This window comes from Chelon labrosus (assembly GCF_963514085.1).
Source record: "Chelon labrosus genome assembly, chromosome: 20".
NCBI lineage: Eukaryota > Metazoa > Chordata > Actinopteri > Mugiliformes > Mugilidae > Chelon > Chelon labrosus.
Window position 1 is genome coordinate 17,911,317 of NC_140353.1, and position 12,315 is coordinate 17,923,631.

The 12,315-nt window shown below is 41.0% G+C and overlaps 1 protein-coding gene across 1 annotated transcript; it reads right to left on the reverse strand.

Annotated features, from left to right (window-relative positions):
• Window positions 1-818: 818 nt before the first annotated feature.
• Window positions 819-12,055, reverse strand: gnmt (glycine N-methyltransferase). The gene is made up of 6 exons (XM_084568751.1): window positions 11,326-12,055; window positions 9,159-9,286; window positions 8,943-9,056; window positions 8,114-8,256; window positions 6,417-6,538; window positions 819-5,288 (listed from the first exon to the last, which is right to left on the reverse strand). The coding sequence occupies exons 1-6, from the start codon at window positions 11,532-11,534 to the stop codon at window positions 5,117-5,119; spliced, it is 888 nt and encodes a 295-aa protein (XP_084424877.1). The 5' UTR covers window positions 11,535-12,055; the 3' UTR covers window positions 819-5,116.
• Between the last annotated feature and the right edge of the window lie 260 nt (window positions 12,056-12,315).

A 12,315-nucleotide genomic window follows, 5' to 3' on the forward strand; every position in this document is an offset into this window, starting at 1 on the left:
TGGCCAATGGCTGTGCTGTGAAAGCGATCCTCCCCAGTAAATCCATTCATGGTTGACCACTTTGACTCCCCTAACTGGAGCAGAGCAAAGCGCAGCAGCCACATCTGGCAAGCGGTCCTCACATCTGGTTTGCGTATCAGCTCCTTGCACGGCCGTCTACCGTGAAGTCTGATGGTGCGCCACGGAGACATGAGATGAGATGAGCTGCAGACACTCCAGGGGAAAAGAGATGCTGGAGGACGGTGAGCGGGTTCGTGTCCAGGGGTCAGATGCACTGAGAGCGGAAATGTCAGTCACAGAAAAAATACCAGACAAGGAAAAAGCTGTGTGCCGCTGCAACTTTCAAGTACTCTCTGCATTTTAATTTGTTATGACAGCATCTCATAAGAGAGGTGTAAGTTGAACTACGACTACACTTCATGTTTCAACCTTCCATAGAAATAAAATTTAAATCCCTGAGAAATCCTTGACACAGAGAAAGAAATATTTTTTGTTCATCCCTAAAGAAATTATCCAGTAGCCAGGAAGTTAATTCAAAATACAATCCAAACGACAACTAATGCAATGAAGTGAGGCTAATACCAGTATTGATGACAGCGTACTAAGTGATAACAAGACCCAGCTGAGGTATGATAACCTGTCCTCTGTAAAAACGGAAGTCTGGAGAAACTAGAGACTGTCTGAATGTGTGGAAGAGATATCTGCAGATGTGGGGCCATCTGTGGGATTTAAACTGCATAATGTGATGCTGCCCTCTTGTGTCAAACCTGCTTTTTGCACAGTACATAATGATTTTGATAACATGTCCGACAGTTTGTTCCCTCGCTTTGGCACAATCGGATGAAATCCCTGATTTCAAAATGAAATGCCATTTATTTTAAGCTCAGGTATCACTGTATTGTCTATTCTCATGTACTTACTTACTTATACATTCCTCGTGGCTTTATACACAATTCAAACGTATATCTTCAAATGATCCTGTAATGCTCCTGGTTTGCCTCTATATAAATGTACTGCATGCAGTATGTTTGATCCATCTGCCAGAACCTTTGAAACACAAATGTTTAACCACATTGTCAGACGCAGATTACAGGCGCAGCTCCTCAGCTGCCACTTCTCTAACACATTTACATCCCAGAGAGTGAAATGTGTGACACTTGTACTTGCTACTTCCAGAAGGCTAACACACCATGTCACAAAGGGAAAGTTGTCATAAAAGTGGTTTCGACTTCAGGAGACTCCAGTCACAAGTAGAACACCTTTCTGGTGTGGTAGAACAGGACACTTTGCACTGTGAATGTGCAGCTGACAAATATGCAGGTATTAAGCAATCATGTTAGTATGCGGTAGAATCTCAAATGATTGGTTCTGACATCTTCTGCGCATCAGGACGCTAAGAGCTGAGGCTGCTTGAGAGCAAAGGGAGGCCCTGCAGTATTTAGCGCAATTTATAGTCCCGCGGCACGTTGAAGGCGTAGGTATGGACCCTACGCCAAACCCAGTACACCATAGCCTGATGTGAACCTCCTTATGTAAAAACACCACGCTGTGGCGACGCAGACCGCTCTTGCACGTATTGGTCCGCTTAGTAGTAGCGTGTTTCCGCTTTAGCATTTCTGACTGCTTCTCCGCCTCCGCTATTTTCAAATTGTACTGTTTTGGATAAACATGGAACATATCGAAGACAGGGTAACTGAGGAGGTTCAGAGACACAAACATTTGTATGACTCGTCTTCGGCGAGCTAAAAGAACAGCCAGATGGCAGCGAATTCCTACAGGAAAATCTATGCAAACAGCGGCTTTGGCAAAGAAATGGAAGAACGTGAGGCGCAAATAAGTCCAGGACCGGGGACTCAGGTGGGAAAAAGGGACCAACAACATATTTTAGTCTGTTCTGGCTGGCACCTTCTATAAAACACCAGAACACAGAGTCAAATTTCGACCAAGAACAGGTAGTGTTCCTAATGAAGCGCTCAGTGTTGGGTGTAAAATCATTGCCTTTGACAGGGGTAGGACAACAGTTTGTCATTCCCTGGTGAGCGTGCACCATGTGAGCTATCAGTTGGCCTAAACAACAACAGCAGCATTAAAGGTAAGTCTTACAGTACAAAAAGATAGGTCCACCCATGGCTTTACGTACAGGGCGAACACTAAAGGTCAGGATCTGCTGTAACATGCGATCTGACTTTAATGTTGTTTCGTAAATCTAATTCACAAAATAACGTACAGTTTTTACACAGTGACACCAAGGGCTACAGGGATGACGTGCGGCGTCTGACAGAGTGGTGCGTTGACAACAACTTGTCTCTCAACACCGAAAAATCCAAGGAGGTGGTCATCGATTTCAGGAAGGACAAAGCTCTCCACATCAATGGTGACTCTGTGGAGAGGTTCCTAACGGTGAGGAAGGCCGAGCATCGCATCCACTTCCTGAGAAATGGAGGAGAAGCTGACGGTGACCTTGCACTGTTCTACCCTCAAGAGTGTGCTGGCATATTCTATCACCGTGTGGTACGCTAGCTGCACAGCATCTGACAAAAAAAAAAAGCTTCATGCTTTTCTTGAAAAATTGGTCTGCTTCTTTTCTAATATAAAAGTGATTATAAGGCCAGTCCAACAATTTGCTATAGGATGAAATATTTAAAATACTTGTTAATTACCAGGCCTGCTACATACATTCATGGTCTCCAGGAGATGTGTCCTGATGATTTTGGTGATTCCATGAGATTTTTCTTCTTGCACCACAATAAGGCCAGTGTTCATGGTTTCAAGTCTCAACAGCTAGTGAACTGAATTATTTAACTTAGGTGCAGATATTCATCGTCACAGAAGATGCATTGTGTGTGACTTTAGTAATTCTTTGGCCTTCTTTTCTAGCATCTAAAACAGGCTACAGTTTTCTCTTACAATATCTCACCTGCTCATCTTATCACAGCACTTCACAACTGCAAAACTAATAAAATCCCAAAAACCTTAACTATTCTTGTATTGCTAATTAGCATTTTACCATTACTAACTGTATATAAAGATGGATGAATACTCTGTGACGCCACCCACTATTTTTGAATAGTGTTGTTTATGTGTCTTTTTTGGCTCTGGCAGTCACCATCTTGGTCGATGCCTGACTCCACCTTACTCTTGACTAACTCAAAAATTTGGCAAAGAGGTAGAACTGAGGCCTAGACGGACACCTAGCGACCTGTGAGGGAAACCATAGTTCATGCAAAGCTGCCATGCCCTTGGTTATGCCCAACATTCTTTAAGCCTGAACACAATTTATACGGGTGAGTTATAGAAAAATTACACAACAGTTACACTTATTCCAAGTATTCTTATTTAATGCAAAATAATTTCAATAATCATTCAGACAATAAACTTTATAAAATGTTTCATACTTTTTCTTAAAAGAAGTGGAAACAAAACCGTTCTGACGTAAGTATACCTTCATATATTTCCTAGAAGATACAGCCATTCTTACCACTTTTTGAACATAATGTTGATCATAAACTATTTCGTACCATTTGTTTTTTTCCACAAGAGCTGCTGGGACAACATTTGAATGCACCACACAGCAGAGACGATGATCATATTTGAGTTCTCTGTGGTAAAGCTTCTTCTCATTCGTTTAAAAACTACATTTTTCAATTTGGTTTTAAAGCAAAATCTATTTGGACCTGGATAATACAGCAAAGAAAATTATTCTCGACTCCTGTCGTTATTTGGGTAAACCCAATTAGTGCACAAACGGCGCTCCGCATACGCTAGCGAACAATGTTCAAGTCGTTCCTCCTTTTCAAATAAAACATTTCAAGAACAAGGAAACACTTTTAACACGTTAAACGTCTTTGGTTGATAAATTTTTTTTTTTTTTTAGAGGATGTTGGGGAATCAGCATTAACGTTATTACCATGATCCACTTTCACTGCTGGCTTGTTGTACATTCATTAGCTGTAATTGCCACAGTGTTTCAAGGCTTGTTGTTTCAGTTGGCTTAGAATAAGAGAAAATAAAGCTGAAGAGATGCTTCAATTACTACGGTAAAAGGCAAAGTCTGTTCAAATATAAGACATTTTGGACAAGGCTTCACTGGATAATCTCTTTTGTTTGTTCCCTAGCTTTAGAGAACTCTGAGGATGATTAGCTCTGGAGCTGACGGGGATATAACAAGGTGGTCAAGGACACTTCAAGGCAGAGGACTCTTAATGTGACTCTGGGTAAGTGTTTCCTGTTTTGTCCTGTGCTACACTAAGCACGTTAAGCAGGCCTTTTCAGGAATTGGGGAGTCTTGTCTAGCTATGGGCTTATGTAAATAACCTGTGCATGATTTCTGTCAAATACGATAAATGAATTGAGATGACTGTCATAAAAGTGAGGCTGATTCCTTGAAATATTCATTTTGCCATACTCTCTTTGCATGTCTGTCAAAGACATGAAGGAAACCAGCTCTACTTTCCTTTCCAGCTTGAAAATAAGGATTACTGTAAATAAAACTACAGAAGCTTTATCTCTGTTTTTAAGACCCATGTGGTAAATTTACAACACAACTATCTAAGAATATATCTTCGTACATCACTGGTGACAAACAAGTATTCCACCATAAGGAATATTATTAATGTGCAGCACCGTTTTGAAACATGTTCAGAGATCTCAAATGCAGCAAGCAGGATCACAGAGACGAGGGAAACACAAAAGCAACGTATGGCAACATTGGGGAAATGACCAGATATGAGCAAAACAGTGGTCCGATACATTTTGAATATATTGTTAAAAAACATGAACAAACTGAAATCAAATTATGCTGTAGAAGAACGCAGAATACAGCTGATGGGAATTGGTAGCTTGAATGTTTTTTTCTAACATGGAACCTAAATAAATCTTGCCTAGCTTCATAAATTATCCCAGGTCACAGCAATCATCAATCTATGATGGACATCTGGATGATTTAAGTGTCTATGTATGACCAAAAATCCAACAGTTGCCATAATTTTTGGAATAAATTTAAGAAATATTTTAAAAACATATTCAAATAGAATTTTGCCCAAATCTGAAGGACTGTAAGAGAATAATGGGACTTGAACAGCAGCTTGTGTGTATCAAGGTAGTGTTGGCAGTTCTATCAGGCTGTCTTCTTACAGACATGGATGAAGTAGCATGGGGCCTGGGTCTGGCCCGGCACGTACGTCTTGAAATCTCCGTAGACACTGTGCTCCAGTTTGCCACTGAAGGCGTCGTTCAGCAACCCTTTGAAGCTCTCCAGTCGGTGAGGGTAGTAGGACAGACGGAATTTACTGGAGAACACAAACAGAGTGCACAAATGTTAACCATTCCTTCATCAGGTGAGTGCGGCAGGGCGGTTGTCAGTAGTTGCTGTTGTGTCTAACATGTTTGGGGATGGAGCCAATTGACCTTGAGTGCAAGGGATTCACACAAAGTGAGAAAACAACCCAAGACAAATATTATCCCATGCAAGAATGTTTGCTGAACTCTTCAAGGATTTTAATCCCAGAAGTATGCATACATTATCTGCCACTAACAGTGAACAGTGACTGGGACACCGAAACGCAGCCTCTAAATAACGCATTATCTGTCGCGAAACTCGTTCATCTCACCAATATTTTGTTATGATACGATAGTGCTATTCATCGTTGAGTCCGGAGTTATCTGTTATATGGGTGTTATATGGTTATATGGGTGAGTAAACGGTCATATTTTATCCCAGAAATAAGGTTCAGGTTGTAAAAAAACGGTAATTCCCCTTTAACTTCCATCCAGGACTATCCGATTGGAAGTGGCCTGCTTGAAGAACCTAAATAAATCTTAACAATATTAACTAATGAAATTACAGTATTTAGTATCTACACGTAGAGTACACTGTGTGTGATTCTATCATTCTGATCATTCTGCATGTGGCTAATTAATGGCGTGACCATGTTGATGTAGCCTAAGGTACGTATTACCTCAATGAGGACTGGAGTCTATAGTTACTTTTGTTACTGGAGATTTTTCTGTCACTGTTTCAAACTGCTCAGTGCTGATATCACAGTGCATATTGGAATTTCTGGGGGTTCTATGCTTTCTAAAATAAGTAACGTCAGGCCGGAGATAAACAAATAGGTAATAACTTATTGCATGCGCTTTTAGTAAGAGAGAGATACTTCACAGCTTGTTCCAAAATAAGTAGGCCTATCATTTCCCCAAGTCATGATGCACACACAATAAAGCAGCTGTTCATGGTTCTGACACAATTGTGGAGATCTATTAGAGACAGCAGCTGTTAATATTATAATACTGCATCTGTGTTTATTTGCATAGACCATGGATTTTGCCGAAGCAATTAAAATGTACAGTATTCTTCAATAACTGATGAATTTGTGTGACCTCACAGTGAGAGGTTTCAACAGAGGAGCCTGGCCTACCTGACTTCAGGAAGGTTCTGAGAGATGGCCTGTGGCACATGGATAGTGTAGTCCAGAGTGATCATATGGGGCTTACTGTCCACCCAAAGCACTGAGGTGGAGATGTCCTGAGGTAGGTCGCTCTGCAACACACAAACGCACACATTTGTCCACCGTCTCTTCAGTAATGTCCAAATGAAGCCTTATTAGAGGTGACCGAACAAAGCCACGAAGTTGCTTGTGTTGTGGTACAGAGTTGGACCACGAGAGCAGACTCTGGGATTACAAAGGTATCCAAAATGGATTTTCGCCGACACACTGCTGTTGACTTAGTGCTTATGTTAAGGCCTTCCAGCTGGATACTTCCTAGGTTGGCTGGATTAAAGAATAAGGAACTTGTTTTTGAGAAAAATAATTTAAATCAAGTATGGCTCAGAGCAGTTGGCACCTGCTGTTGTGTCTTCACAGTATTTCATACATTTGAGCTTTCGTCAGGCGACGCAGCAAAGTGCATGGCTGGTTGTTTTACCACAAATGTATGAGAGGGAGAAAGAAGAGAAATGCATACATATTATTCTATAGACGGATATCCCTAATTTACATGCTCTGTAGATGCTTCATATAATTTTAGTCATAGTTTTTTTCCCATCTTCTCGAAGGGTTTTTTTTTCCTCAGTATTCTTGACTTTTCATTTTCCCCCCCGTTTGCCAAAGTGGAAACTCGACAATGTCATGCACATTTCCTTCTGTTTCTCGTGCGCCGGTTTCAGTGAAAATCTCACAATATCCGGCAGGATCTGCACCGAGATTTAGGTCTTAAACTCAGCTGCTGCTAGGGATGGCGTAAATAAAGCATTCATAAACAATACTGCCTGCCCCGCTACTTCTCACAAAGCAATGAAGAACCAGATTGTGAAGAAAGCTAAGATTAAAGAGATTTTTCTTTATGCCACTCAGGCTGATGGCTCTCAAGCTTAAATCGAGTTTCACTTTTCTCTGCGAATCATTAAAACTCACCCATATCATGCCATTCTGCAAAAATGGTTTAGAAAAACACTTACATGCCTAGACCTTTAGTAACTGGTAGATTCTTTACATTTCCCACAGACACCGAAGACAATGGGGCAGACAGAATTCACTATTTACTAATTCAGTTTGAGAGGTCACAGCATAGAAAAATGCCGTGGGCCGTAACGGCTAGGATTGGTCTGATACGATTTATCTTGTCCACGTGACTCAGTGGCCGGACAAGCACAGCGAGTTCTCCTTTGCTCAGGCTCCTACGTGCCCTCTACTCAGACATCTTCTCTATGCTTGTGTTGCACTGATTGAGTGAAAGGACCTGTTGAGACACATTTATAGACTTGAACTCCAACATGAGCTGCTCAGTTCGACTAGCCATTCACAGCGTGAAACTCAAGGCTGACTAGTCGCTGCCTAGTGTTTTAGTGTCGCAACGGACACACCAGCGTACAGGTATAAAAGCTTTCGACAGTGTTACCCCCTACAGGGTAATCTCTGTATGCAGCCGCAGGAGTATAAATTAAGTTTAAGGGGCTTAAGTATGACAGATTACTGACAAGTGTATTTCTCACCTGTAACTGCCTCACTGAGTATCTGAAAAACTAATTTAACAGGTTTCAGATCGACGCATTAGTGTTGTTGACATAGTTATTGTGGTGCTGATGCAGTGAATCCAGTCAGTTGAGGTTTAGTACCTTATAGTAAATGTTCTTTCCTTGTGGCGCTCGGCCAGTCTCCAAAATGTAGTCGTAGTTGCGGTGGTCAATGATGAGGATCCCACCTGGTTTGACCATACTGGCTATGTTTTGGAGAGCCAGCCTCTGGTCACTCTGGTCCCCTAAGAACAATCGATAGATCATTAACAATCAACAGAATGCTCTTTGGTCTAATCTCATCGTTCATATTAGCGTTGGAGGCGTGACACTGGGTGGCAGTTCAAGGGCACATGCAGTGAGACAGTATGACATGCAAAAAATTAATAGGTCTGAACAAACACCATATTTATGACTTTATGACATTAATTCTGGGCTATACAAGACTAAGGATAGTTAATTAACCTTTTATTATCTTAAAACAGATTTCATATTTAACCCATAACTACAATCTAGATACCTTTAAAGGAATTATGACTTGCAGTTACTCACATTTAAAGATATCTAAACTGTAGATTGACCTTATCATAATTTCGATTTCAAATATCTACAACTGTATTTAGACTAGTAATGTCCTGTAATATCCAAAAAGATGAGATATTTTTTAAGGTACTGAATTAAAGATAGCTTTAATTGGAATTATGACAAGAATTTTTTTTTTTTACTAGTTATCTTATGTTGAATTTTCAACAGTTCAGAAATGCCATATAGATATCTATAATGTTTATCCAGCAGCACCATGTAAAGCCTTGCCATATATCTCCTCACCCTACTGTGCAACAGTGTACCACGGGCCTGGAGTTACATAAACCCAAAAGTTCAAAAGTGTTAGGTTCCTCTTGAACATTTACATTAGTCCATACAGATGTACCTTTAAAGTCTGGTAAGTGGGCAAAGGAGTTGCCGAGGCAGATGACAGCATCAAAGCCATCTCCTGGTTTCTGAATGTCTTCTTGTAACGTTAGCCAGTTAGCTTCTTCAATCACTGGGGATGAGAGAAAAAAACATCCAAAGAGGGAGAACATGAGGAGGTGATCTTAGTAAAGTATTCAACAAATTACAAATTAAAATGTAAAAAATGTCATACCCCACTGGTCAAAAGCTGGTTCTTTTCTCCTCTCCCATCTTGATTTCAGTGCATACTTGAGCATTTTGTCGCTGGCGTCCACGCTCACCATTTTAAACCCCTCTTCGACCAACATGATGGAGTCAACTCTACAAAACAAAAGCCACATGCTCTGTGAATATACAAAACATCTAACCTCTCAGCAGGGCTGAGTGCAATTGTGTTTGCCTCCTCTAATATTCGGTTTTTAAATAATCTCTTTGGCAACCTTTACATGTCAAATGAAGTCTGAGTAAGAGTGTGTTCACAGCGAGCATATTGGAAGTTGTTTCTTCAAAGCATTCACAGTTAATTCGATGGAATGTACATCAAGCACAGTCAGGAATTGAATCCAATGTAAACATGCTTGATTTATGTGGTAGCCAGTAGCTACTTGTCCTCTGAAAACAAGATAGGATAACAATAACTGAGGCCAAACCGTCTCAGTTGATACCTCTACGTTTTGTTTGGGCTCAGTTTGAAGTGGCAAAATGGCACGTTTCACACAAGCTATGAGTTTAAAGTGCTAAAGATTCAAATGACGGAAAAACGCACAGGAGTTGGATTGAATGGACAATGTAATCATTAACAAGTGGGTAACCACAGGATAATATACAACAGCAAGGAAATGATTGTGTAATCTCTGGTTAACTTGTGTGTTACATAAACCTCAAGGCAAAACAAAAGGAAATTAAATTCATGTATTGCTCAACCCAAAGAGATTCACCTCCAAGCCATGACAACCGTGGCCTGAACGGCCCGACTTGCAGCTTCGTACATACAGTAAGTTGCTGCAAATGACAGAACAGCTGGAAGCCCCGGCACCACAAACGCACACGAACTGCCAAAAATAAAGCAGCCAATTTTAACCTCATTCCTCGAAGAGGGTGTTTATGTCGCCCAAGATGGTTGTGCCACTGAGTCACACTGACACTATGGAATGGGGTCAAAGTCTCTCTGCCAGTCTACTGCATCAAAACATCCACACACATGTAAAGAGATATGGTAACTTTACAATGTTTACTGCTGGGATGTGGATGACTGCATTGACTTAAACATTTCAGCTCTGCACAAACCATAAGCTTTTCATAAAGATAAAAGCAACCACTGATGTGAACTGAAGGGCCTGGCACAGTTCAGTCAGTGGCCTTGCTGCTGTCCCAAACACAGATAGACTATCAGAGGAGGTAAACAGACCGAAAGGGAACCAGTCAGAACTCCCTGCAACTCACTAACGCCGCCTCATCAGTCCCTGATCTCCAAGTGATAATGAGCAATTTAGATCCCACATGTACCATAAACCTCACTCATTCATTTCCATTAAATGCTTAAATCTAAATAGAGCTGTATAAGAGTAGTTTTTTCAGGTTTTTGTTTCAGGCATGTGAGACTTTTTGATCATAAAACCACAACTTGTGTAAACCCACAGCCCCAGACCAGTGCTGGAGTCAGGAAGTGGCAGGGTAGATGATGCAACTCTGCACACACTTTCATTCATTCATCCATTATTCTCTGGCCTAATCCAGAGTTAAAGGGTCAGCGAGTTGAAATTCCACCAAAGTCACACTAGTTGGATTAATCTAACTTTGTTATGATGGATCAAGGCATTCACTTTTAAAACTACTTTTACATTAAGAATTGTCAGAACATGACTGCTTAAAATGTTTACAACCTCTTATATATGTGCAAAACTAGTGTGCCATGGAGCTGCACGATCATCCAGTACTAACATAGTGCTCATCCCCATACATCAACCTGTTTAGATCAGATCGTTTCTATCAATTAGATTGAACATGTACACGTACACTAAAAGCGCTGCACATGAATTGAAAATGCAACTATAACACATACACCTTATTATAGCATTTTTTTCTGCAAGCAGCACAGCTACACTGCATTTAATTTTGACACCATGTGCTATTATTGTTGTATTATTGCTATTGAATGCAGCCGAATTTAAGATTTTGTTGCAGAAATTAAAAATAAATAAATAAAAAAAATGCACATACATTTTTAAAAGCCTATCACATTTGCTGAATTTCAAGGGTATGCATTAAATTGAAATGTTTTCCAGTGGAGTTTGGTGAGCCCAAACTGAAACGCCTCCCATACGTGCCGGTGCCAAACTGCTGAGTCGGCCTAACATTACCCTGTTCCGCAGGCTACATCCAGCACCCTCCGCACCCCTTGCTGCTTCAGCAGGGACACCACCCAGCTTTTGTACTCCTGCGTTCTGCTCTGCGTGTCTCCGATGTACAGCTGCCACACTTTCGCTGCCTTGCCGTCGGCGTACTGGTCAGGGAGACCCTCGGCGGCCACGCCGAGAGACCGCGTCCTAAACACGCTGTCGACCGACATGCTGCTGCTTGTACCTGTCACAGTGTCTTCTTTTACCTCACACAGCCAGCTAACAACGTGTTGAGCTGACGGGCCGGTTTTTAATGTTTAAATGAGAACGTCTCACTCCTCTTAAGGTTATTTTCTCCACATGCTAGCCCAGATTTCTGTTGTTATTATTTATATGAGCAACGTAGGAAGGGACAAACTTTAAACCAATGACGCTCTGCTGTGGACTGACGCCTACTTTATGATTGGTTGAAGTGAGAAGAGACCGCCCACTTTCAGTACTTACGTTAGCGGACGTCGCTGACGTTTAAAACTATCGGTTGTTAACCGCAGAACTAGATTTGTAAGGATCTGTCTCACGCCGTGTCATATTATACACTCACCTACATCAATATCTATAAATCAGATACTTCGACTGATCTATGTTTTAGTTGTTGTTATATACATATTTGATGGTTTGATGACAGCCACTCCCCTGAATAGGGCAGATTGTACACAGTTCAAGAAGGATTAGATGCCTGCGAGGTCGTACTGAGGACATAAAATCTCAGTGGTTTAACGTGGCTCAGACGCCTCGCCCACTCCAGCATTTCATCATGTGTCGTTTCACCGTGCAGCTTGCAACACTAGCTCATATCGTTAGCCTCATAGCATAATTGCCCAAGTCATTTTTTGGCCGCTGTTACAATATCAATAAAAAGTACCAATGTGCTTGTTAATTTTTTTTCTTAAAAACGTTCAAATATAATAAAATTATGCTATGCCGATGCTAATACTTGCTGTATTAAAATGC